This window comes from Hemicordylus capensis, chromosome 2 (genome assembly GCF_027244095.1).
Source record: "Hemicordylus capensis ecotype Gifberg chromosome 2, rHemCap1.1.pri, whole genome shotgun sequence".
NCBI lineage: Eukaryota > Metazoa > Chordata > Lepidosauria > Squamata > Cordylidae > Hemicordylus > Hemicordylus capensis.
The window spans coordinates 178,308,388-178,336,023 of NC_069658.1; the positions used below are offsets into that span (position 1 = coordinate 178,308,388).

The 27,636-nt window shown below is 45.6% G+C and overlaps 1 protein-coding gene and 1 long non-coding RNA gene across 9 annotated transcripts in view; one reads left to right on the forward strand and one right to left on the reverse strand.

Annotated features, from left to right (window-relative positions):
* DENND1C (DENN domain containing 1C) overlaps positions 1-27,636 on the forward strand; it is a 60,273-nt gene that overhangs the window by 8,520 nt on the left and 24,117 nt on the right. For 7 of the 8 annotated variants that reach the window (XR_008316697.1, XR_008316698.1, XM_053298585.1 and 4 more), the window contains exons 3-13: positions 4,774-4,817; positions 6,919-6,968; positions 11,119-11,238; positions 12,828-12,897; positions 13,001-13,081; positions 16,362-16,460; positions 18,476-18,529; positions 21,762-21,872; positions 23,351-23,451; positions 24,508-24,553; positions 25,593-25,694. Coding sequence is in view for 6 of the 8 variants with exons in the window: in XM_053298585.1 (XP_053154560.1) it covers positions 4,774-4,817; positions 6,919-6,968; positions 11,119-11,238; positions 12,828-12,897; positions 13,001-13,081; positions 16,362-16,460; positions 18,476-18,529; positions 21,762-21,872; positions 23,351-23,451; positions 24,508-24,553; positions 25,593-25,694 (878 nt within the window). In the remaining 2 variants the exon portion in view is untranslated. The remainder of the gene's footprint in view (positions 1-4,773; positions 4,818-6,918; positions 6,969-11,118; positions 11,239-12,827; positions 12,898-13,000; positions 13,082-16,361; positions 16,461-18,475; positions 18,530-21,761; positions 21,873-23,350; positions 23,452-24,507; positions 24,554-25,592; positions 25,695-27,636) is intronic. The other variant, XM_053298587.1, reaches the window with a different exon arrangement.
* Positions 1,991-20,332, reverse strand: LOC128345930 (uncharacterized). The gene is made up of 3 exons (XR_008316705.1): positions 20,204-20,332; positions 14,897-15,031; positions 1,991-2,517 (listed from the first exon to the last, which is right to left on the reverse strand). It is a non-coding gene; the product is annotated as an uncharacterized LOC128345930 (long non-coding RNA).

Consider the following 27,636-nt stretch of genomic DNA (forward strand, 5'->3'; position numbering starts at 1 on the left):
GGGGCAAGGAGGCGGGAGGGCTAAGCAAGCCCTCCCCGCCCTTAAAGACATACCCCCCACCCGGACCCGAACCTGGCAGGGCCGGACCGGTCCGGCAGTTCGGCCATTCTTTGGAATGGCTGCCGGACCGGTTCGGGCACACCATTACCCAGAGGCACTCCTCTGTCAATGCTATAAATTTTGGAAACAAAAAGGTGGCAACCCACCATTTTAAGAAGTTCCTCCTTCCCTCCTCCCCTACAAAAAGAGAGAAAAATGAATCCAACAAGCACCTTATTTATTTGTTGTTATATTTGTACACCACCCAAAACTTACATCTCTGGGAGGTTTACAGCAACATAAGCAAATTAAAATAGAAAATGAAACCTTAAAACCATTTAAAAATACAGGTCTAGTTAAAACATTTGAGTGAATAAATGTGTCTTTAAAGACTATTTAACAGTTTTCAGAGATGGGGAGCAGGGAGCATGTTTCAGAGTCTCAAGGAGGCAACAGAGAAGGCCTATCCCTGTGTAGCCACCAGATGGGCTGGTGGCAACTGCAGAAAAACATCTCTGGAAGATCTCAATGGGTGATGGGGTTCATAGCGAAGAAGGCTTTCTCTTAAATACCCAGGGTCTACACTATTTAGGACTTTACAGGTCATAACCAGCACCTTGTATTATGCCCAGAAACTTATTAATAGCCAGTGTAGTTCTTTTAATATAGGAATAATATGGTCTCTTCAAGATGACCCAGAGACCAACCTGGCTGCCAAAATCTGTACCAACTGCAGTTTCTGGACTACATACAAAGGCAGCCCCACAGAGAACGCATTGCAGTAGTCAAGTCTGGAGGTTACCAGCATAGGTACCACTGTTCTGAGATTGTTTATTTCAAGAAAGGGATGCAGCTGGTGTATCAGCTGAAGCTGATAGAAAGAAAGCACCTCTGCCACCACCTCAAACAGAGACACCAGGGAGAGGTTTGGATCCAGAAGCACCCCCAGACTATGTGCCTGTTCATTCTGGGGAAGTGTGACTCCATCCAGAAGCAGCAGATCAAAATTGTCTACCGAGTTCCAACCCCACACAATAAGTACCTCCACCTTATTTGGATTCAGTCTCAGTTTGTTATCCCTCATCCAGCCCATTACTGCCTCCAGGCAGGCATTTAGGGAGGTTATGCCATTTCCTGATGATGTTGACATGGAGAAAAAGATATGGGTGTCATCAGCATACTGATAACACCCTGCACCAAATCTCTGGATGATCTCTCCCAGTGGTTTAATGTAGATGTTCTAAAGCACTGGAGTATGGAGACCAGGAGGATGACATATAAAAGTTCATGTTTTGAAGAACAACACTTTCCAAGCAATTGGAATCTGCCCTAGAGGTAGGAGTGGAACCATTGTAAAGAAGTGCCTCCCACTTACAACCCCGTCAGATGCTCCAGAAGGATACTATAGTCAATAGTATTGAAAGCCGCTGAGAGATCCAAAAGGACCAAAAGAGTCACACTGTCAATATCCTGTTGGAGATCATCCATCAGGCCGACCAAGGCAGTATCCACCCCACAGCCCACCTAAAAACCAACTTGAAATGGATCTAGATAATCAGTTTCCTCCAAGACTGCCTGGAGCTGGGAGGCCACCACCCTCTCAATTACCTTCTCTAACCATGGAAGGTTGGAGACAGGCCTATAGTTTCTTAACTCTTCACAAGAGGTCTAATGATTACCTTCTTAAGACAGGAAGGCATCCTGCCCTCCCTAAAAGAAGCATTTATAGTATCTACCAGGCCTTCTACTACAACAACCCCTGCCAGATAGCATAAGTCATGTCAGACAAGGGTCAAGAGAACAGGTGGTAGGCTGCATCATTCCAAGCAGCTTATCCACACCATCAGGAATCACAAACTAAAAGTGATCCAGCCTAACCACATAAGATGAGTTGCTGGACACCTCCACATTAGACTCTGCAATAATTGTAGGGTATCTAAGCCAGTCTGAATAAGAAAGATTTTATTCACAAAGAACTCATTAGAAAGGTTACAGTGGGTAACTGATGGTTCCAAACGCTGATTCAAGGGAGGAGGGGCATGTACTAGCCCTCTGAACTCCTCTGGTCCTTAGCTTGCAGTCTTGAGTTCCTTGCAGGCATCTGTCAGTGAGTGTGGATTCCCTCCATCTCATGGATGTCATGAGATCAGCAAGGCTTTTACAAAACAAGTAAGTTAGATGGAAGATCCGAAGCACAGCCCCAAGTAAAAGTTAGTTGGCAATTGCTAGGTAGGCAAGACTCTTTGTTGTGCCCTGAGGGTCATTCTAGTGCCAGACGCCTGCCCTTGTCTTCTGCAGTAATTCAAAGCTTATGTGAAGCAATCCATCAGTATCTGTGTCCCTTCAAGTTCCATATGCTCCAACTGTCCCTGTTTAACACAGGCAGCTTCTACTTTCAACTCCCTCCCTCCCCACCACCTCCTGTTTTTCTCCTCCTGATGGTTTAATGCAGCAGCTGGGTGATTAGTAGTATTGCAGCTAAAAATAAGGAAAAGAGGGGAAATGGAAATCTCTGCTTAAGTTGCGCTGTGCAAAGAGGCGGGCAAGCATGCAAACCTCACCCCTACTCAGGCACAGCACAAGGCAGCATGAAACGGTTTCATCATCTCCCAGAGGTCTCTCTCCTTCCTGTGAGTACATTGGTTAGTTTCTGAAACAGAAGTACTGGGCCTCACGCCTTCCTGGAAACCACCTCTGCCACCTTACTAGGAAGCCTAGCCCCTAATCAACATGCAATAAGCTGTGGGGCAAGGGAAATGAGTTTGGGACATGTGCAGAGCAGAGGCAGTATCTCTTTAAAATTATTATCCGTTCCCCATGTTTGGGGGCAGAGAGAACTAGCACTGCAAACAGGTTCCAGGGTTCAGCATCATTGACTCCTGGCTCATATTAAACCCCACATGCTTGCTAATCAGAACACAAGGCCTTAAGGTTTAAACTTTAGACTATGGAGGGCCACATTACATATTTTTGCTTTAGATTTTCCTAGAGTAGATTTCTGTGACATTCAAGATGTTGTATTTCTGTAAGCCCTCTTCTCACACCAAAGGTCATTTATTGCCTGAGCTACACCCTCCATGGCTGAAGGCTCTTCCCTGCTTGCTACAATCTGTATTCCTTTACTCTGCAACAACCTATCCATCCAGCACTGGCTTCTGAAGGAGAGGGTGTTAGGAAACTCACCATAAAATTGCTTAAAAAAAAAGTCTTAATGGATCTGATAGCATTTATGATAGTAATACAAACTGCAAGAATCTATCAAGCTAACCTTAAATATGAGTCACATTTACTTTTCTAATAACATGGCTACTATTTTAAAATTTTATTGACAGAAGCAGGATTAATTATAAGAGAATGGAAAGACTACAGACTACTTATATTTTGTAATACTGTTTAAACTCTGGTTTTGTCTGTGGATCAAATGTTCTTGATCTAAGGGATAAAGAAAAATTATGTAAAGTTGTAGATATATCTCTATATATATTTCTTTCTATCTATCTATCTATCTATCTATCTATCTATCTATCTATCCATCCATCTATCTATATTCTAGAATTATCTTATTGTTTTTTGTAGCATGTATAAATTTGATGATTTGTGATCTTATTTATAATGGAACTTTGTGTTATTTTAATTGTATATCTGTTTCTGCAAAATAAATTATTTCTTTTTAAAGTAAAGGCTGCAACTCAAACACATTCATTTTATTTATTTAATTTTATTGATTTATCATATTTTGTACCCTCTTTTTATTTTATACCACCTGTTTTATTGTATACCGCCTATTTTAGTCGTATCTGGGCAGATTGTGCTGGAGGGAATGGAAGGGAAGCAGTGCTACTGGCATTCTGTGTACATGCTTGTGCATTTATATGCATGTCCACTAGAATCAAGATGCATCTGCCCAAGGAATTTTACTTCAGAGTAAAAAAAGAGTTCACAATGGCAATTTTCTTGGTTTATTTTTTAAAAGGCATCATTAACACCTTCTCAAAAGGAAAAAGGGGGCAAAATGAGTGCAATATTTTAATAGGGACAGGTATTAGAAATAAGGGCTACTGTCCCTGTTTAGAGGCAGCACTGGGCGGAAAATTGGAGGGGGCACAGAAGGAGCAAAGTGCATTAATGAGTGGATGAGATGTGTCCAACTTATTAAATTTCTGAAGCAGAAACAGGGGGACAGTTGCAGTAGCAAATACTTGCCTGAGAGGGTGCTTGTCCCCACCCCCAGAGCCACCCTAGCCCCCTGTTCAATAAGGGCAATTCATGCAAATGAAATATGTAGAAGTGGATTTAGGCTCATCAGGTTAAAATGATCAGGGCACTTTCCAGGTTAACCCCTACAACAGTGTCACAACGTATCTGCTAAATGTGCTTCCTTATTTCCTGTGCTGTGACACTGCAGTCCCTATGCTCTCAGCAGAGTGCCGTTCACATTTTGGATGCCTTGTTTCAGATTTTATCATGGTGATTTAGTGCTATAACGTTGTATGTCCGTTGCAAAAAAGTAGCTGTATTTTCCATTGTAGATTCTTGGGATCGTTTTCAATTCGATCCTACCAAGCCGAAGCATTTTACCACAGTTGTAGTGGGTAATCTGGAAAACACCCAGCTCTAAGTGGGGAATAGAGTGTAGTGGTGGTCCTGGTTTCTGTAGCCTGTCCCACGAGAATTATGTACCTACTAGCAATGAAATACATCTGGCAATGAAAATATGTCTCTTTCTTTCTGCAGATCCCCAAGTGCTTAGGCAATTTCCAGTGGCGTTCAATGACCAGGTCTGTCCTCCTTTGCACAGGGGCCGCTCATCTGCACTATCTTTGGTCCTGTGCATTCTCAAAGCACTGGGCGTGTATGCTAGAGTTGCCAACTTTGATTGCCTCTTCTCCTGTGCCTTTTAACAGCCATCCTGACACACATTTATTAGACTGGTGAAGCTTTTTCTTGCATGGAGATAAAATACTGTAAATAGGGAAAGACTCACTAGTTGTGAACCTCCCTGAGACCTTGGGTTAGGGCGGCATAAAAATGCACTAAATAAATAATAAATAATAATAGCTTAATTTCATGGAAGGCTGTTATTGCTATTTTCCATGATGCCTTTGGCTCAAATCTCTAGTCACCATACTCTGTTATAATTCAGCCTAAGTACGAGTGAACTGGGGCATCTTAAAAGATCTGGGGCCCAGGCCCACAGCCTCCCCTCACATTTTGACAATTAAAACCTTTCATGAACTTTAAAAGAATCTGCAGCAGATTACAAGCCATTGAGGCGCTTCACACGACTGGTGAAGACTGGAGACCTCCGAACCTGGGAGTCTGCTTGCTCCCTCCCAGCAGCAGTCTCCTCATGTGTCACCATGGCGCGGAGCTGTGCCATGGTGGCACACAATCAGAAAACCCGGGTTAGCTGAGTGCTTGCTCCACTAACCTGGGCTAAGGGGAGGGCTACTTTGGCGGGCTAGCTGCCAAAGAACCACCGGGTTCTCACAATGGTGAAAAACCAAGCTGGCCTTCTTTAGCCTGGTTTTCCCCCATCGTGAGAACAGCCTCTTTGTCTCAGAGCAAGCCCACATGAAGAAAAATGCTGAATCGTCTCCTTTATACTTTCCAAACAAAGGATTCTCCAAAAACCTTCCTGTAATATTGGTAGTTCTAAGGCTGCCACCACCACCCAATTATCGACGGAGCTTAAATCCCTCCTCCCCCCCCCCACCCGGGGCTTGGGTGGAAATCCCAGGGAAAACTTGCTCCTTCTTTTGCTATTGGAAAAAACCTTCCATGTACAAGCTTACACATGGTGAGAAAACTGGTAGTTGCTGAACGTATGAGGTGTGTGGCTCCAGAGAAAAGCCCCTTCCAGCCCCGCTTTCCTGAGTTAAAAATCCACTTAGCAAAGCTTGTTAAATGGAGGCCCCCCCCCCGCAAGGCCCTCCCTAAAAATTTGTAAATAACACCTCTGTCCTGGGTGTGGCTCACCATTTTTGCCCCGCCACTGCCCAGGCCTACCACTGCCCCATCATGCCACTCCTTTCCGTTTTTTCTGCTGCCATGTGCGCGGCTGGGGGGGGTGAGGTTGACACCATGGGCTTGCAATTCTCATACTTCCACTGTATAGGTGCGCTTACGGCCCAGACAGACAGGCCCACCAGCGGCACCCCAAAATAGAAAGGAGCGGCACGGTGGGGCAGCAGCGGGTGCAGGCAGTGGCGGGCGCAGGGTGGTGGCAAGAGGCCCAGGACATTTTGAGGGCCCTCCGGACTCAGGAGGCCATGGGCCCCAAGATCCGGGGGTAAGAGCACCAGCCTTTCAGTCAGGACAGGCTTCACTTCCGATCAGCTTCCTAGAGGAGAGGAGGGGCTGATCACTACAGAATCACACACACTCTTCCAGTTGCTGAAGCCATTAATCACCAGGGCATCCTTGTTATATGTCCAGCATGTTTGCCAGTAGCATTGCTAGGGCCCTATTAGGATTTGGTCTCTGGCCCACGGTACTTGCTTTATTTTCCGTCTTCCCTCCTCTTTGCATTAATTTCTTACAATGGTCTTGCCTCCACGTACAAAAATCATGCACTGTCCTTGCTCAGTAAGGGGAGCTTTGGAGGAAGGGATGAGGAATCTGGGGAAAAACAGAAAACACCCCCAGGCACTCCTGAAAACCGCAGCACACAATAAGTAGTAGAAAAAACACTCCAGACTAACCTTTGGGAATCCCAGCTGCCACTCATTTAAGGGGCGGGGGGAAAGTCCTATTTGTGCACAAGGGTTCTCCTTGCAGTCTAAAGCTTCTCTCAAGGTGCCTGACTCTGTGGGGTCTGTTGTGTTCAAACTAATGTTTTGTCCTGCAGTGACCAAGAATCCTTCTCTCTTCTTGTAGGAATCAATCCAGACGCTGCCCAAGTTTTGTTTCCCTTTTGATGTAGAAAGGTATGCAATGGTCTTCAAGAATGGAAGCTCTCCCATTTACATCTGCACACAACCACAGTTTAGGGTTACCAGATGCATGAAGGAGTCCCTTGATTTGATAATTATTACACACACACACACACACACACACACACACACACAGAGAGCAGGGGAATGTTTTATGTATTGGGGCCAAAGGGGAGAGAAACAGTAATAGTGTGTCTCAATTCTATATAGGTATACAGAATCTAATCTGAGTGCCAGGCATGGAGCCAGATGAACGGAAGCCTGTGTCCAGCCCTGCCTGGTGGACCCTCTAGTGACATCATGCACATGGGGGCGTGGGGCTGTGGAGAGCCCTGAGCAAGCTCTCGCCCGGTCATTTCAGGCAGCATTTGCTGCCTGACAGCATTTATTTCCCTTATCAGTGAGGGAGAGAAAGGGAAATAAACGCTGTCAGGCAGCAAATGCTGCCTGAAATGACCGGGAGAAGAGCTCACATGGGCCTCTCCGGCGCCCAAGCCACGCCCCTGTGTGGGCTTCAGTGGCCATTTTCATTGGCAGCCGGGGTTCTTTGAACCCGTTCGGTCAATGGTGCCTTCGCCCCTGCTAAGTGTGAGTCCCACTTCCAACTAGGGCCCCAAGTGATAAACTACAGCTAAGCATTGCTTGAACATTTGAGGACAGTGACTTTCTGCATCGAGTAAGTCATCCCCAATGCTTGTATTTTCTAATGAATTCTAGTTCTGAAGCCTCATGCTGGATCTTTCCTTTGAAACCTTTTCATTCTTTAAGGCAGTGTTCCCTGTTTTTTCTGCATCTAAAAAAGGGAAGCACACTTATTTGATCTCTGCATCAAAATGTTGTTACAGGCAAAGCTGCAGTGGCACACTATTGCCTGTTTCTCTTTCGTTTGGCCCCAATATATAAAACATTCCCCTGCTCTGTATCCGTGTGTGTGTGTGTGTGTAAAAATTATCAAATCCAGGAACCCCTTCGTGCATCTGACAAAGTGGACTCTCGCCCACAAAAAAAATTATGCTACGATACATTTGTTAGTCTTTAACACATTAAAGGACTCTCTGTTCCAACTGAATTATTGCCCTTCCTGCCCCTCATAAGAACAGCCCTGCTGGATCAGGCCCAAGGCCCATCTAGTCCAGCATCCTGTTTCGCACAGTGGCCCACCAGATGCCGCTGGAAGCCACAGACAGGAGTTGAGGGTGTGCCCTCTCTCCTGCCATTACTCCCCTGCAACTGGTACTCAGAGGCACCCCGCCCCCGAGGCTGGAGGTGGCCCACAGCCCTCCGACTAGTAGCCATTGATAGACCTCTCCTCCATGAAGTCATCCAAACCCCTCTTAAAGCCTTCCAGGTTGTCGACTGTCACCACATCCTGTGGCAGAGAGTTCCACAAGTGGATCACGCGTTGTGTGAAAAAGTACTTCCGTTTGTTGGTCCTAGACCTCCTGGCAATCAATTTCATGGAGTGACCCCTGGTTCTAGTGTTGTGTGAGAGGGAAAAGAATCTCTCTCTCTCCACTTTCTCCACGCCATGCATGATTTTATAGACCTCTATCATGTCTCCCCGCAGTCGCCTTTTTTCTAAACTAAATAGCCCCAGGTGTTGTAGTCTTGCCTCATAAGAAAGGTGCTCTAGGCCCCTGATCATCTTGGTTGCCCTCTTCTGTACCTTCTCCAGTTCAACAATGTCCTTTTTAAGATGTGGTGACCAGAATTGTACGCAGTACTCCAAGTGTGGTCGCACCATAGTTTTGTATAAGGGCATTATAATGTTAACCGTTTTATTTTCAATCCCCTTTCTAATGATCCCTAGCATGGAATTTGCCTTTTTCACAGCTGCCGCACATTGAGTCGACACTTTCAACGAGCTGTCAACCACAACCCCAAGATCCCTCTCCTGGTCTGTCACCGACAGCTCAGATCCCATCAGCATATACTTGAAGTTGGGGTTTTTCGTCCTAATGTGCATCACTTTACACTTGCTAACATTGAACCGCATTTGCCATTTTGTCGCCCACTCCCCCAGCTTGGAGAGATCCTTTTGGAGCTGCTCACAATCCGTTTGGAATTTCACTACCCGGAAGAGTTTGGTATCATCTGCAAATTTGGCCACATCGCTGCTTACCCCTGCTTCTAGATCATTTATGAATAAATTAAAAAGCACCGGTCCCAGTACAGATCCCTGGGGGACCCCACTTCTTACTTCCCTCCATTGTGAAAACTCTCCATTTATACCTACCAGTTACCAATCCACACATGTACTTGTCCCTTTATCCCATGACAGCTAAGTTTCCTCAGGAGTCTTTGATGAGGAACTTTGTCAAAAGCTTCTTGGAAGTCCAGGTAGACTATGTCAACTGGATCACCTTTATCCACATACTTGTTGACACTCTCAAAGAACTCCAAAAGGTTGGTGAGGCAAGATTTACCTTTGCGGAAGCCATGCTGGCTCACTCCCAGCAGGGCCTGTTCTTCTAGGTGCTTTACAATTTTATCCTTGAGGATGCTTTCTATCAATTTGCCTGGAACGGACGTTAGGCTAACCGGCCTGTAATTTCCTGGATCGCTCCTGGATCCCTTTTTGAAAATCGGTGTTACATTTGCTACTCTCCAGTCCTCTGGTACATAGCCTGATTTCAGGGATAAGTTAAATATTTTAGCAAGGAGGTCGGCAATTTCACATTTGAGTTCTTTGAGGACTCTTGGATGGATGCCATCCGGCCCTGGTGATTTGTTAGCTTTAAGTTTTTCCAGACAGTTTAGAACATCATCCCTTGTCACTTCTATCAGACTCAGCTCTCTAGCCTCCATCCCTAAAAAGCCTGGTTCAGGAACAGGTATATGCTCAGTATCCTCTGCCGTGAAGACAGACGCAAAGAACTCATTCAGTTTCTCTGCAACCTCCATAACCCCCTTAATAATCCCTTTCACTCCCTCATTGTCTAATGGCCCAACCGCCTCCCTGGCAGGTTTCCTGCTTCTGATGTACTTAAATAAGTTTTTGTTATTCCCCTTGATACTTTTGGCTAAATGTTCCTCAAACTCTCTTTTTGCCTCCCTTATTGTCACCTTGCATTTCTTTTGCCAGAGTTTGTGTTCCTTTCTGTTCTCTTCGTTTGGACAGGCCTTCCAATTTTGGAAGGAAGTCTTCTTCCCTTTTATGGCTTCCTTGACAATGCTGGCATCCTCCTGGACTTAGTGGTACCTTTCCTCCTTTTGGGTATACAATCTAACTGGGCTTCTAGTATTGTGGTTTTGAGTAAACTCCATGTACTCTGGAGCGAAGTGACTCTCCTGATTTTCCCCCTCAGCTTTCTTTTCACCATACTCCTCATTTTGGAGAAGTTTCCTCTTTTGAAATTTAAAATGTCTGTGTTTGACATCCTTGGTGATTCTCTCCCGGCATGTATGCTGAATTTGATGGCATTGTGGTCACTGTTCCCTAAAGGGTCGATGACACTGACATCATGCACCAGGTCCTGGGTGTCACTCAGAATTAGATCCAAGGTTGCCTTCTCTCTGGTCGGTTCCATGACCAACTGTTCTAAGGCACAGTCATTTAGCGTATCTAGAAATCTGACCTCTTTGTCCTGACTTGAATGTGAATTTACCCAGTCTATGTGTGGGTAGTTGAAATCACCCATAATTACAGCCCTGCCTCTCCTTGACGCCTCCCTGATTTCCTCCTGCATCTCCCAGTCACTGTCGGCATTTTGATCCGGAGGGCGATAGCACGTCCCCAGTAGCACGATTCCTTTCTGGCCTTGTATAGTCACCCACAGGGTTTCTGTGGAGGACTCCAGTCCACTTAGGTTTTCTAGCTTGTTAGATTCTATTCCTTCTCTAACATACAGTGCTACCCCTCCTCCAAGGCGCCCCTCTCTATCCTTCCTATAGAGTTTATACCCAGGGATAACAGTGTCCCACCGGTTCTCACTGTTCCACCATGTTTCTGTTATGCCCACTATGTCTATTTCTGCGTTAGCAACCAAGCACTCCAGCTCACCCATCTTGGCTCGGAGGCTTCTGGCATTGGCATACAAGCACCTATACACTGAATCTCTCCCCTGATGTATGCTATTCTTTTGACTCTTTGACCTGCTCCCAAGATCCCCTCTCTTATGCAATGTCCCCAATTTCTCTGAAGGGTTAAGGAGAACGTCAATGTCCAGCACTTCACCTTTGCACTCACAGACCTGGAAGGGAAACAGCGCTTTGGTTTCTGTCGAATGGCCATGGGCTTCCGCACCTGCCTTTGCATCCTCAGGTATTTCAGTCGCTTCTTGTATGGCACCCATTGCAGGTGGGATCTGCCCCCCGCCCCGTCATAAAAAGAACACATTAACCAGCAGACATAAAATATAATAGACAATCCAATAAATATTGGATACCATGGCAATTCAGCATATACCATAGCAATTCAGCATAAAAACCACCCATACCAACTACAGACATTTATTTATCATGTCCCCACTGGAAGTATTATTCTTTATAAACTGACGTCCTGGAACCAGGGCACTAACACAAAGACTTACAGGTCTTTGTTGCTTTATTGCCTTCAGGGTCTCTTCCTGCTGGCTACAAACCAGCTATCACCTGGGGAGGGCTACCCAGCCCATATGTACAGAGTTAGAAGACCATTAGTCTCCTCAGGCTGCCAATGGTTCTCCAAGTTTTCATGCAGAGGCCTTCAGCGGCCCTGTAGTCTCTAAGTACCTTTTAAGTTCCAACTTGGGACCTTCTACATGCAAAGCATGCGACTGATTGATTGATTGATTGATTGATTGTTAAATTTATATACCGTCTTTCATTAAAACAATCCCAAGGCGGTTTACAGCAAAATTTAAAAACAAGATTGTAAAAAAGGCACAATTAAAATATTAAGCTAAAAATATAAAACAAATCTGATTAAAAATTTAGAACACAAGCATAAAAGCAATACAGAGTACAAAGAGCAGCATCAGAGACAATCATATAAAAGCCTGGGTAAAAAGCCACGATTTAACATGCTTTCTAAAAGCTGTGATGGAGACCAAGGAGCGAATAGCTACCGGGAGAGCATTCCAGAGTCTGGAGGCAGCAACAGAGAAGGCCCTGTCCCGCGTGCACGACAACCGAGCCTTCCTTATTGTCAGCACCTGGAGCAGAGCCCCCTCAGATGACCTCGTCAAGCGGGCAGCAACCCTTGGGAGCAGGCGGTCCCTCAGGTATCCCGGGCCCAAACCGTTGAGATCTATCACTGAGCTACAGCTTTTCTTTACACAGATAGGGATGTGTATGGAACCACGGTGGGGAGGCTCAAAGGCAGCGGCAGGTCTCTCTTTAAGAGCGGGGGAGGGTGCACTTACCCCTCCCGCCGCTTTCCCCCCACCGGCATCCATATTTTGCAAAGCTGATCGGGGTGGCACACCAGCGACTTCCGGTCATATCTGGAAGACAAGGGCAACGGGGTGGCAGGGAGGTACGCTGCCGCCCCGACTGGCTTAGAAAAATACAGACACCAGCGGGGGGAAAGTAGCGGGAGGGGTAAGTGCACCCTCCCCTGCTCTTAAAGAGAGACCCCGCTGCCTTCGAACCGGCAGAACCACCGGTTCCGTGCACATCCCTACACACAGAACCTCCCCATTCAGAGGCAGGATTAAGCTATCTTATGTTGAGTCAAACCACAGGCCCATTTGAGCTTAGTATTAGCTTCCCTGACCAGCAGTGGTTTTCTGTGGTCTCAAGCACAGGGTTTTTCCCAACCTGGCCAGCTGTGATCTTTTTAACTAGAGGTGCCAGGCTTTGTTGAATCTGGAACCTGCAGCATGCCAAGCACATGGTCTTGATACATGGTGCTGCTTTTGCTTCTTACAGTTACTTGCCCTGGTTTGAAGTGTTCTACAAGATCCTCAACATCATTGCAGATCACTTAGCCAAGCAGCAGGTAGGAATCTTCAATCTATTTCAGGCCCTATGAACTTTCCTTCCCATTTTCCCCTGCTTCTGCTTTTTCTATAAATACTCTCTACCTTTGTCTCCTCCATCAGTTCACTGGGTTGGATGAATTCTTATCAACACTGTATCGCCACACTGTGCCTAACCTCAGCAGCGCCATCAACTTTGAACTTGTAAGTATTTGCCTCTCGTGACATGGGATATCTGCTCCCACACATGCAGAAATCTTGGGAATCTTTGCTTTGGATAGGGCTGCCACAATTTTTCCTGACAATGCCTTGAAACAGCTGTATGGCAGGCAGCAGTTCAGCAGGTGCTACTGCACATACAAATGCTGTTGATGAGGATAATTGCATCCTATAAGGAATGAAGAAGCAGTATATCTACACACCAAAGAAATCAGAGCTGGGCTACTAGGAGAGCTGAAAACTGGGGTAAGCAGGGATTGTTCTTAAGCCCCTGAATTTAAAAATGTGTAGTATAAAATGCTTCCTACAATGCCCACAGATTATGTGCCAGGAGAAGGCATCATATTCTGGTAGTTTGATTGGATTTGCTCCCGCCTATGTTCCTGGCTCTGTGATTCACAGAGCCATACATGCCCTGTGAGTTTTGATGGCACTTTTCACATCTGTCATGATTATAGGAGTTGCTGCTGGCTATACTATCACCTGGTTTGCATGTTCCATTGTCCACATGCATGCATATCTGGGAAGAGTTGGAATTGTTCAGGTAGCCAAAATGAGTGTCAACCACCCCTCTAATTGCTGAGGGCCAAGGGTCAGTCACAGGACATTAGCAATCAGTGCTACTCTTCTGAGGAAAGCGTAGCCCAAATTGGACAGCTAAAAATATTAAAAGATACAATAAAATACAGAACAGGGATAAAGAAGAAGGTAATCTGAACATAACCAAAAACAGTTAGGAATCCTCTTCACCAGACAGAAAGAGAACATTGTTTTTTACATGCTACAGCATGCCTTTTTTTCATAATGACAGCAGTTGTGAACTGGAATTTTGACTGGAAACCTGGCATTTACAAGACAAATCCATACAGATACCAATTCCATAAATAAATGCAATAAAAATAAAATAAATGCAATAAAAATATTAGTGGCTGACATGATGAGGAAAATGACGCACAGCAGTCCCATTGACATTAAAAGAGCGGGGGTGGGGTGGGAACCAGAATTTGCAAAAGTAGGACCTCCCCGCTGGCAAAAGAAAATTCCCACAGGTGGAGAAAACATGGCACCTTTGAACATGGGGGAGGGGCATCAGACAGCTGTTGCAGAACTGTTCCAGCAGTTAGGACAACTCTCCAGCTGTTGCAGAAGAAATGTATGTGGGTGATGTGTCTCTCGGCTGTCTCATCAACAAAGGAGATATAATGGGGGCAATCATGTCGGTATACCATATGCATAAGTCTGCCCCTTTCACATATAAAGAGCCCTTTTTTTATAATCGCATGAGATGGCGGCAGGGCAGGCAGCGGGGAAGGCAGCAAAAGCTTGCCCTCCCCGCAAACAATCCAGCTACTGGGTCTGGGAGGGTCAGGGTGTGCAATTCCACACACCCAGACGGTTCACTGTTTCCTCCAGCAGTGCGGAGGTACAGGAGTCAGGATGCGTCATCCCCGGAACTGCCACAATACCCTACACATGATTTTTAAAATGGGGCTGAGGGAGCACTCATTCCCTTAACCTCATTTAGGAGGTGAGTTCCACGATGGGGTTAGGTGGTGCTGGCCCACCGGGATAGGCCCCGATCCCAGAAGTTCCCTAGCCCGGCTGACACTGCGCGTGAGAACAGCATCAAAGTGTGGTAAGGTGACTGCTTTTTACATTAAAAAAAAAGGTGCAGGGGCAAAGGGAGCGGAGCCCTGTCAGTTCAGGCTTGCTTCCAGCATCAGAGCCAGGGGGAAAGAAAAGTGCCTGAAGCAAAGGAGCATGGGAAGAAAATGAAGGAGAGTTTTCGACTGCCCTCACCTGGGCGCGTTCCAGATTACAGCGACAAGCGCCGTAAAATGCTTTGGCTTGGCAGGATCGAATTCACATCATTAAAGGGTGTGGTACGAATCCATCAGCAGGGGGAGCAGTCTTCTCTAGTTTGCCCGAAACTCCCTAAAACGGAAAAATACAGCTATTTCTTAACAAAGTTGTAGGCATCGGAACTGTGCACGGCACGACACCTTGCTGCCAGCGCAGGGACTGCAATGTCGATACACAGGCAATAAGGAGGCACACTTTGCAGATCCGTAGTGACACTCTGGGAAGGGTTAATCTGGAAAGCGCCCTGTGCACTCTTCTTTATGTTAAAATTAGACTTCCACAGATGGGCACCCACAGGAATTTTTCAGGGCAGGGAAGGCAGAGTACATACAGACCAATATATACATATAGCAATAGCACTTACATTTATATACCGCTTTATAGCCAGAGCTCTCTAAGCAGTTTACAATGATTTAGCATATTGATTTACAATGATTACAATGATTTAGCATATGCAAACTAATCCACTAATTAATCTGGCCATGAATCCAGGAGGGAACAACTGCCCCCCTTGCCCTCTGTGGACAGCCATGGCTCCACCGGCTGTTTAATATGTCAGGGATTCCCCACCTTGCTACCCCATATATTGTTGGACTACAACTCCCACCATCCTTGGCTGCAATGGCCTTTAGGCATTGCAGCTGAGGATGATGTGAGTTGTAGTCGATCAACGTTGGAGTCCCAAAGTTGGGAACTTCTGTTATGTGTGAATGGGGCAGCCATGTGAAAAAAGCAGATGTAAGTGGCTGCCCTTTCATGTCTAGCTTGAAACTTTCACAAGAGCCATCAATATTCCATGGCAATTGTAGCAGGGGAGAGTCCAGCTAATAGTGGCTATTATGGCTAATAGTGAAGCTGTCAATAGCTTCTGTGGAGTCAAGGGATTTTTAAAAAGTAAGTTTTGTTTAAGGTGTTTCACATGCTCCCCAAAACTTGAAGAAACATCCCAAATAGTTTGAAGACTCAAGGGTGCTTTCCATGTTAGCCGCTCAACAGTAGCGAAATGCTTCCCTTCAGGCAAATCACATTCAAAACGTAAATAGCAATAACAACCCGAATACGCCGGATATACAATGTCCTAGCACTATATCACAGCGATTAAATTCAAAACAAGGCATTGGAAATATGAACGGCACCCTGCTGTCAGCATAGGGACTGTGGTGTCACAACACAGGAAGTGCGGAAGCACACTTCAGAGATATGACGTGACCCCGTTGCAGGTCTAATCTGGAAAGTGCCAAGGTGATTATTTCTGAAAAACTAAACTTGGACATATCACCTCACCCAGTTTTCCTTTATAAACTATGCTGGTTTGATGTTGCTGTTTTATCATCTGTGCCTCCAACATATCTTTCTACCATCCATCATAACTTTCTGGGTTCTTTTCCTCTTGTCCTACAAGGACCCAAAGGAGATGAAATTGAAAATATCCACTAGGAAGGATCTGAACAGCCAACCCCAAGACAGGAGCCAGGAGGATCCAAATCATGGCACAGCATCGGTGAGTCAGAAGTCCAATGCATGCCAATTCTATGGTTATTGTCTGTCTGGTCTTTCCTCCACTCGCTAATATACAGTATATCTGTATATTATATACACGATTGCTGCTGCTCCTAGAGCGACCTCACACAACACAACAAGATCTTGGAAAAGACTATACCACTCAAAATTGCAGGTGAGGGAAATAACATTTTAAAATGCTTCCTTGCATAACAGCTTGGGCCCTGGGTATTTAAGAGAGCATCTTCTTCGTCATGAACCCCACTGCCCATTGAGATCATCAGGAGAGGTCCGTCTGCATTTGCCACCGGCGCCTTTGGTGGCTACTCAAGGACAGGGCTTCTCCATTGCTGCCCGGAGGCTTTGGAATGTGCTCGCTAGTGAAATAAGAGCCTCCCCATCTCTGACAGCTTTTTAAAAGTCTTTAAAGACGCATCTATTCACCCAGGCTTTTAATTGATATTGTTTTAATTGTTTTTAATGTTGTTTTAAAATATTGTTTTAAAAATTTTAAATTGTTGTGTTTTACATTTCTTGTTTTTGTTTTTAACTAATGTTTAACTTTTTGTTGTTGTTGTTGTTGTAAACTGCCCAGAAACGTAAGTTTTGGGCAGTATAAAAATATGTTAAATAAATAAATATAAAAAGAACAAGTAAAACAGAAGCATCGGCGAGAGAGGTTCTACTATTAGTTGTAGTATTGTGGGAAAATACTGCTTTTCCACCTAAAAAAAGTTCTCAGAATAGTTTATGTAGGAAAAACAAGAAGAAGAAGATGGTCCCCTGTCCCCAGAGGGATTCACAGCCTGGGCGGGTGGGAGGTGGGGGGGGAAGATAGTACACCAGCCACAGCCACAGGAGGGATGCAGTGCTGGGGTTAAAGAGGGCTAATTATGCTCCCCCTGCATAATGTAAAGAAAATCACCACTTTGAAAGATGCCTTTTTGCCCAGTTAGCAGGGATTCTAGTTCAGTCTGCTCTGTGCTGTGCAAGTTTTCTACTTGCAAGTAATTTCAAGGAGGGCCTTTTGGTTTGTTTTTGTTTTTAGACAGAGGATAATTTAAAATGTGGCTTCTCACGTGAGGTTTCGAGTGCTACAGCTCATTCTTTTAACTAGAACTGTGGTTTAAATTGTTTTAATGTTTTAAATTATGTTGTTTTTTGTTTGTGTTGTGTTATCTGCCCAGAGACATACGTTTGGGGTGGCGCACAAATACAGTTAATTAATTAATTAATTCTTCTACCAGGACTCTACTAGCATTCTGTTATATGTGTCAAGCAAGCCCTCTTTTTAAATAAATGTTACCTTCAAGGGTGAAGCAACTCCTCATACTGGGAGTTCTGATTTCTCTAGCCCTATTCTGACATTATGTTGTATGTGCATTTGGGTGTCTATGCACACATACATGTTTTTGTGTGAATGACTGTATGTGAGTTCATTTAAAAGTGAACCTGGGCTTAGGTCTCTGAAATGCAAGACATAGATAGGTACAATACTGCTGTATGTGCACTGAACATAACGTGTGGATCATTGTACATGAGTGCAAATCTGTACATGCATACACTGTACACAGACTGTACGTGCATTGAACATACATGTAAATATAGTGTGTGTGTGTGTGTTTGCGTGCGCGCTAAATACAGGGTTGGAGGGGAAAAGGGCTGCTAATATGTGGAAAGCAGGGCAAGGGCATTTAATGCTTCCCTTCCCCTGCTATGTTCCAGATCTAAATTGCCTCCTTGAAGTCCTTATGGGAGTGAGGGGAGAAATGCATGGTCAGGTGACTCTGTCATGCCTGTAATCCCACCCCACCCCGGCACTCTGCTGAACAATAGTTTAAGGAGGACAACTTAGGTTGGGAAAGGTCCCATGATCACTAGAAAACAAATAAAATAGGTCCCATGATCACTAGAAAACAACAAATAAAATAAAAAACCAGTGGCTCAGGTTACCACCAGCACTATTTTTGCCTCACAGACCACTGGATCTCCAACTTCTTTCCTTCTCTGTTCCAGGCTATATATTTCATTGCACCTGACCATGGTAAACTGCCCACCATCCCTGAAAGTGTAAGTTACATCATGGAACTTTGGGGTAGGAGCTTGTAGTTTGTATGGATGGTGTTTACTTCCTAAAATGAGCAGCACTCGCTCTCACACTCCTGGAAACATGAGCCTCAGTGTGTGAAACGTGCTCTGCATGCATACGCTCTGCCATGTTCTCTTCTTTATTGGTATTCCACATGTTTCAGGACTGGGACTGGCACTGAACACAGGTTTGGGAGAAGCTCAGCCCTGCTGGGCCCTGGTTCAAGTTAAAACCCTGAGGCGAGTCACATGATCAGTGAGACCTGCTTTTGCCAAAACTGCGGGGAGAGCGGGCTAAGACCACTCTCCCCGCAGACGATCGCTCAGGAGCCCTGGGTGGCCGGATTGGCTGCCCACACGATTTTCAGCTCCGTGATGGAGCCGGCAGGGGCTGGGGGGAATGGGGACTGAGTGGCCCCTGGAAGCCACAGTATGCCTTGCGCGAGCACGCAGGGCATACTGGGGAGACCCCCGGAACCGGGAGGTGGCTTTTCGCCTCCCCTCTGGGGGTCTACTCACGATTAGCCATGGTGCGGAGCTGCACCGCAGCTACTCACAATCAGGCAGCCTGGGTTTGCAGAGCACTCGCTCCGCAAACCCGGGCTAAGGGCAGGGGTAGTTTAGCGGGTTACCCACTCTAGAACCACCGGGCTCGCAGCCGAGCCTGGTGGTTCTCATGATTAGAAAAAATTGGGCTAGGCTCTCCTAGCCTGATTTTTGCTAATCGTGAGAATAGCCCCCCTGAGTTTTAAGTAGCCACTAGCCCGTGCTGTGGAGAACAGCAAGATTGGTCTAAAAGATTTTGATGTTTGAGGCAGAAACTCCCCCTGCTGTAATGCAACTCCCATTCATTTCAGTGGGGCTGAAGTCTAGAAGTTCCTAGCAGATTGTGCTATCTAGGGTTGTGTAATGGTTTTCACCCAGCCTTTGTCTCAAAGCAAGCCCATGTGAAGGGAAGAACAATGCTGAATCATTCTCTCTCTTGCTTTCACCCACAAAGGCTGTTTCTTTAAAACTTTCCAGTTTTCCCAGTGCTGATTTGCTGCCACCACTACCCGCCCCCAATTATTACAGAGATTAAACACACACCCCACTGGATTGGGGTGGAATTCCAGGGAGACTCTCCTTCTCTTATTATTGGAAAAGTACAAAAACCCTCCACTTGCAGCTTACACGTGGTGAGAGCACTTGGTAGGATTGCTGAGCAATCAAACTTGAGACGTATGTTGCACCAGAGTAAAATCCCCTTTCCTGAGTTAAAAATCCACTCAGAGGCAGGTAAAATACAAATAATAAAGGGGGGGGGATTTATTCCGAATACTACAGACAGTTTCGTCTGAGGCCCTCTCATCTTTTAGTTACAGATAAAAGAAATACTCAGCAGTCACAATAATATTTCAAAAAGCACCCCAGTTGCAAAGAACAGGGGTGTAGGAACATACAAGAGCACCTTAAAAAGTTTACAGAGACTTTTGCAGCACCCTGGATGGATGGGCACAGGCTATTGTTTCTTAGCTTAGTTGCACTACAGATAAAAACACAATAGAACAGTTGCAAAGATATACAAGGCACGCAGAAGGAGAAAAATAAGTTTCTGACGCAAACTGACTAGCAAACTGTTCCCTAGACTAAATCCCCTTTTCCTTGAAAACTCACCCCTCACCTGATGAGCTTCAAGTATCCTGCAATCCTGTCTCTCAAGGCTCTGCAGTCTTTTTTAATAGCCAACTCCGTGATTACCCATCCTGTTGCAAGCCCAGCCTGGCTTAACTGCAGATCTCTTCCTGCCGCATGGCCCTCAAGGTCCCGCCCACCATGTGCTAAGTGGCTGATCCCAAGAGGTCATCACTGCCTGTCAGTCAGGACAGGGTTCACTTCCGGCTCACTCTTTAGGGGATAGGATGGGCGTGTCACTACAGGTTGTCAATACCAACTCTCTAACTGAAGCTGTTCCTGGAGAATGTCTTCCCCCCCACACAATATTTTTTCCAATATTTTTCACAAATATCAAATTCTCCAGGATTGTTTCACTGGAGGCAGCAGGAGATTGATGTCAATCCTGGATTAGAGTTGTCTGTCTCCCACTCTGCCACCTTAATGCCACCCCAAATCTGCTTCCTCTCTCACTTCACAATGTGGTAGGGAGCCATCTTTGGAGAACAGGATGACCCTGAGGAGAGGGAACTGCAGGCTGATGGCATGGTACTGCTAATGCCACTGTTGCTGTTTATGGGTTTTATTTTAAAAGTTTACATCCTGCCTTTCTTGGTTTGAATTCAAGACAGCTTACACCAAAACCCAGAAAAATATTTCATCTGAATAAAACAGTTCAAGCCGGATCAAAATAACAATAATCATATCTCAGAGAGCGCGCTCTGTGCAAGCAGTGCAGAAGCCAGCTGAAATAAAAAACAACACTTATGTTAGATGTTGAAACACCATCAAGGAAGTGGCTAATTGAGTCTATAAGGGGAGACAGTTCCACAGGGCAGGGGCCACCACAGAAAAAGCCCCCTCTTCTATAGACACCAGGTCTCGTAAGAGGACTTCTCTAAGAGATCTCACAGAGTGGGCAGGTTCATGTGGCGGGGGGTGTGTGTGTGAGAGAGAATTATCCTTGTAGCAGTGGAATGGCAAACCAAGCTAGAAAGAATGGGGTGGGAAAGGACATGGTCTGGCCACCTTGCAAAGACTTCAGAACAGTGCAGGGGAGAGAGAGCAGGGGTTTTATAGAGGGCACGGCTGCCCCAAAGGCAGGGAAAGCAGCACCATGCACAATGAAGGTGTGAGAAGAATGTTCAGCGTGTTCTCACCAGGGGAAGGAGAGAATACCGTGCCTTGTGGAAAGGAGGAGGAGGAGAACAAAGTAATGGCTTGCTACTTTTGTACGGGCAGGTTGCTGCATGGCTTGGACAGCTATACGACAGGCAGAAATCCAGCAGCTCTGAACCTGTTCCTGGCATGGAGCTGCAGTAATGGGGAAAGCGGCTGCTGTGCATGTCATACTGTGACGCAGCTCTTCAGCATGCCAGTCCCAGAAATACAGTGTACTGCCACGGGTGGAAAAGGGAATACAGAGGAGATTTGAAGGGAGGGGTGGGTGCAGGAAGAAGAAGTGGGGAGTGCGTTGTGCTAACTCTTCGCTGGAAAGAAATCAAATAAATAATTTGAATTAAATAAGCAAGCCTAACTAGGTCCTGGCTCCCCTCTCTAGAGGAACCTGACAGAGTTTGTTGTGGCTGTGGACGTGCACAACATGCTGCGGCTGTATGCGAGTCTGCTCCATGAGCGAAGGATCCTGCTCACCACCAGCAAGCTCAGCACGGTGAGCACAAGGGAGGGAAGGAGGGAGGGGGAAAGATTGCTTGAGGCGCAGGGGATGGATCCTGGAGGCTAGGCGCTCGTGGCGCTTAATGGGCCCAGATGGCTCTGATGATGGCTGTGCCTCCCACGTCCTTGACAGCACGGGGACTGAGGAGCCTCTTTCAATTGTTTCTGTTTGTTTTTCAGTTAATTTTACTTGATTTTTGGGTTGTCAGCTGTAGAGTCCAGAAGAAAGTTCTGCTATGCTAGGACAAGACAGTGGAGTTGAATTGGGAATGATAATGATTTAATGAGACAGATATTATTTACAAAGAGGCAAGTGCTGTTTGCCTCCAGTGCTCTTGCTGCTGGTTGTTTTGTTAGCCCTGCCTCTATTCCAGGACTAGAATAAAAGTAACAAAAGCACCATTCAAAAGCTGGCCTGGGTCAATGAATGGATTAACCAAAAACCTTACATTGTAGGGTTTTTGGTTAATATATGTATTGATCCAGGTTGAGATTTGATTATTTTGGTGGTTCACCTTGTCACCCTGCCCACCCACTCCCTGGATTCCAGTAGCCGCATATCCTGCTTTGACTCCTCCTGCTATAGAATATTAGTGGCTAAGAGAGAGACTGATGAATGGAAGTCTCTGGTTTGAGTCTTACCTCTGCTGTTTACTCATTAGGTGTCCTCAGGCAAGCCCTAACTCTAGGGTTGCTGTATCTGACTGGAACTCTTCTTGGGGATGTTTTTCTCCCATATTTCTTTCCAATCCTTTTTTTCACAGTCTCAAGCCATTAAAATCTCAAGGATCATTAGTCATTGCCCTGAAATTCATGCTGATTCCTGGAGACTCCAGGCTGATCCTGGAGGGTTGGCAACCCCAGATGAAGTTGATGAGAATAACCAGGCTGATCATGAATGCAGAAAAGATGGACATGGTGCTGGTGGTGATCCCAGTGCTTGGGAGGAACTGGCAACCCTAAATTTCTCTCTCAGCCTCAGCACCTGCTCAACTGCAATATGGGAAGAATAATGCTGGCCTGGGTTGGAAGGGTTAGAACAAGATACTGTACATGGAATACTGAACTCTTGAAAGTCCAATATCAAGGCTGTGTTATCCTCACTTCAACCCACCCCCACATGTGTCTACTAGCCTGTCACTCCCACTAGCCTGTCACCTCGTGCAGCTTCTGGGAAGAGAGTAACATTATTAAAAGGGGGCTTAGACAAATTCAAGGAGGACAAGGGTATCAATGGTGGCTGATGGCTAGAGGCCACCTCCAGCCTCAGAGGCAAGATGCCTCTAAATACCAGTTGCAGGGGAGTAACAGCAGGAGAGAGGGCCTGCCCTCACCTCTTGCCTGCGGGCTTCTCAGAGGCATCTGGTGGGCCACTATGTGAAACAGGATGCTGGGCTAGATGGACCTTGGGCCTGATCCAGCAGCGCCCGTTCTTATGCGCTTAATGAAAGGTCTGCCTCTGTTTCCCTGCAGCTCACCGCCTGTGTGCAGGCTTCTTCCAGCATGTTGTATCCCATGCACTGGCAACACATCTATATCCCTGTGTTGCCTTCCCACCTCCTGGACTACTGTTGGTAAGCATCCATGTTTTTCCTGGAAGGGGTGGGGGCCTGACATGGAACTGGAGCCTGATAAGGGACACTCTTATCTTGGGTCATTCTTGTGGGGAGGGTCCTGTCAAAAGGAGGAGATCAGGAAGCTGAGCTGGGATGATGGAGCTCCCCACTAAGGCTGTACTTGCCCATAAGTTTGTTTATGCCCCAGGGCCCCTTTACGCAGGAGCCCAACTTCACATCCTCTCTCTCTAACACAATTGTCCTTGTGCTGTTTTCAGTGAGGGATCGAGCAAGCTGGTGCAGAGGTCTTTTCTGGCATTGGCCTTATGACTTTAAGCAGCAGGGCAGGAGCAAGAGTGACTGACGGCCTGCTGCTAGATGTCATCCGTCCAATTTGTACAGTGCAAGGATTGCCCAAGCTTTCTGCTCTGCTTCAGTACAGAAATCTATCTGGCAGACTGATGCCCCAAAGTTTTCATGTTCTGATGGATGGAATTTGCTACAAGGATGGAATTGCTACACCCCTCCAGTATCTCCTCCTTTCCTATTATCCTCCCCCACTGCCCCCATGTTGTGCTCACCCATGTCCGGCATTTTCAGAGGATAGGGTCAGGTCAGACATTTGTCACAGTCCAGAGACTTTTAAGAGAGCACACCATCAGCTCCTAAAGCAATCTTCACTCCTAGTGTGCACACATGTGCTGTGATCTTCCATGCATACACTAAAAGCAGGAATCTTTGGTGTAACCTGTAGGTGTAGATTTCATAAATATCATAAATTTCATAAATATATGCAGTGAGAGGGGCTGTCTGGCAGGGCTCAAGCATGAGGGTGAGAATGGATATGCTGGAAGCTCCACTCAGACTACCGGCCCATTGCCAGCATAGGGGATTGAAATAACGTTGTAGATCATGCTTGAGAATGTTTATGCAGCTTATTTTCTTGTACCTATGTATTTCTCCACTTTCAAGGGCATGGTCTAGGGGCAAAATGGGACTAGGAGGGGCCACTGCTAGCCTCTTAGCCACAAACCTGGAGCCAGTTCTGACTCACCCTCTTTCTTCCCTTCACAGTGCCCCTATGCCTTATCTCATTGGAGTCCACAGCAGCCTCATGGAGGTGAGTTTGCAAACCCATCCCACCCCTAGGAAAGCTGGGCAGCTTGCTTCAGGCGACAACTAAGCTCTACAGTCCCTGGCCCCCAAGACAAAGATGTGATTCCCAGAACATCAGTGATATGATAGTAGGAACCAAAGAGTTCTGCAAGTAGCTTCATGAGGGGAAGCAGTAGTAAGAGCTTAGGGTTACCAACTGTCCCTCATTATGCGGGACATCCCTCATTTCAGGGATGAAATGTCGGTCCCCATAGATACAGCATTTGCCCCTCATTTGGGTGGCAGGGCAAGCAGTTTCTTATTTTGAGAAGTTTGGGGTTGAAAAATGCTATAACTTGAATATGTTCTAAATAATAACAATGCTGGCATTATTCAATAGCATATAATTCAATTCAATATATGTCTGATTTGAACTCAGGCTCTTGATTACCACTGCATACACCTCCCAGCCCCCACAAACATGTGTCCCTCATTCTGGCAATGAAATGTTGGCAACCCTATAAGAGCTGCACAGTGTTGCCTGTAGTTTGTTTGTTCCACTCTTCAGTCTCCTGTTGCATCATGTTATAAAGACAGAGGAAATATTTAATCAACAGGGCTTTGGGGGGATTGGTGTAACTAGAAATCAGGACTGGCCTGAGATAATTTGGTGTTTGCAGCTGGAAATCCAAATAGTGCCTTCATCCTACTTTTAATTGCATGCTGCTTTGGTTACAGTTGTGAAAAAAGTGGCCTATACATGTGATAAATAAGATGTTGGGAACTGGGCTGTGGAGTTAATTTGCAGAAGGCTGGCAGCTGGGTGCTCCTGGCTTTATAGCAGCAGGCTTAGGTAGATGACCCTCTAGTCCCATCTGTCTCTTCAGTTTCTATATAACAGCAGTTGGGTGCTATGAAGCAAAAAGCCTAGGGGCGAAGATGGATCAGGTGTATCTAGGTCCCGGTGTCTATTACTGCCAGAGCTCTCAAAAGTACTGTGAATGGAGAAGCTAGCAAGGACCCTCTTCCTCTCTGACTTTCAATTCTGTCTTGTATATCTCAAGAGAGTGAGGAGCAAGGCCTTGGAAGATGTCGTCATTCTCAACATTGACAACAACACTTTAGAATCGCCGTTCCAGGACCTGGAAAACCTCCCGCCTGATGTTGTCAGTATTTATTTCATAAGTCACTTGCTTTACATTGCAGAGGTTTTGCTGTCCTCCTGGCCGTTGGAGGGCTTCCGTGTGCTTCCTTTATTGACCTTTCCCTCTTACAACTTCTTCTCACCCCTCAGTTGACCACAGCTGTGCCCAACCAGTTATTTTTTTTATACCTGTGAAATCTGGTATTGAGCAATCAATTTCCTGTTTGTTCAAACTGAAAAATCTACTTATTCCTAAACATTTTCTCCTGTCCTCACCTTTTCTATAGAGGATTGTAAACTGTCTTCCTAAAATTACAGGCAGTTAGAGAATTGCAGAAGGCAGCAGCAAAGAGCCTTGGGCTGCACTGTGAGTTGAACCATTAACAATTTGGTTTGATTCAGATTCATTAGTATTCTTTAGCATAAACTGTATAACTTTCCAAAACTGTTTGGTAACTAGGTCAACCACTTTGAACAGGTTTTGAATTGGTTTTTAGAGAGTAATATCATCAACTCTTATGTTGCAATCATAATTCCTATAAAATGAATACAGTGCTAAGCAATTTGAAACAAGTTACATTCTTAAAACTTGCTTTTTGCAGGCACTAATCACACATCCTCCAGAACACTTAGTCATATTTGAATACTAAGATGACAGAATGACTTTCAGTCCCCAAATATTATTTCTATGCTGCATTAGTCATTAAAAACAGGAAACACAATGTTAGCTTATTTTAGATGGCAATTTCTCTCTTTCCTGACAGTAAAGAACAGTGGCTGTCATCCAAACTAAATTACTCATGGATGATCTCATTTAAATTAATGGAACAAGTTAATAATGAATAGCCTGGTCCATTTATTTCAGTGGGACTACTCTTGAGTAATTTAATCTGGCACTCCACCAGCAAGTATAATGCCATTATATAAATCTACAGCAGGGATGCACAACTTTGGTCCTCTCTAGCTGGTTTTGAACTACAACTCCCAGCATCCCCAGCCACAGTGGCCAATGGGGATGATGGGAGTTGTAGGCCAACATTTTCAGGAAGGTCAAAGACCACTCTTGGAAAACTGTGTACAGTTCTGATTATGCCTTTTCATTACAAAAAATATTGTGGAACTGAAAAGGGCACAGAAAATGAAACTAGAAAAGTAACCTTCCCAGGAAGAAAGGCTAAAAGCATTTGGGTCTTTTTAGTTTAGAAAAGAAAAAGTGTATAAAATTGTGGATCATTGGAGAGAGCAGATGCACAGACTTTTTCCCCCATTTCTCATAATAATAGAATTTGAGGGACGCCACCTTATATGAACTTGCCAAATTGACATATCAGTCATGTTCAGTTTACTATTTGAAAGGAAATCTGGAAATTCCAAATTACCCCACCCAGTTAGTTAATTAGCATTTTATTTGTCGTCATTCAATAGCAGCAGTTGTACTTAAGGTCAAGGTAAATGCAGGAAACTGAAGAAACTTAAGAGCCCTGAGAGTTATTTGCTCTTGCCTCCGTGTTTTCCTTCTAGCGGCGGCAGGTGCGGAGGGGGGTGCGGGGTTGGATTCCTGCAGAGATAGATCTGCATTTCTGGTGAGAGCATGCTTCTTATCATGCAATGATTCTGCCATCAGTGCCTCTCCCATTTGCTCCAGCATTTTCAGAAAAAGTAGCTTAAAACCAGCATTTAAAAAACCCGGACATACATCGAGATAATCTAGAATTCACATCACAAATCCCGGTTTGTGTGTGGAGTGGATCCAAAAATCTCAAAGGGACTTCGAGGTAGGTTTGGCTGGTGTGTGAATGCACACACTCTCTTCTGAAGGAGATTCGGGGCAGAAGCGCTGTGTGTAAAGCCTCCTGGTAACTGGCTCCTCTCTCTCCCTCTCCCTCACCAACTCCTGTGGGTTCTGCTTTTGCCTACATCTCTGGAATGGGCTGAAAGAGACTCACTTTCTCCCCATCATCAAC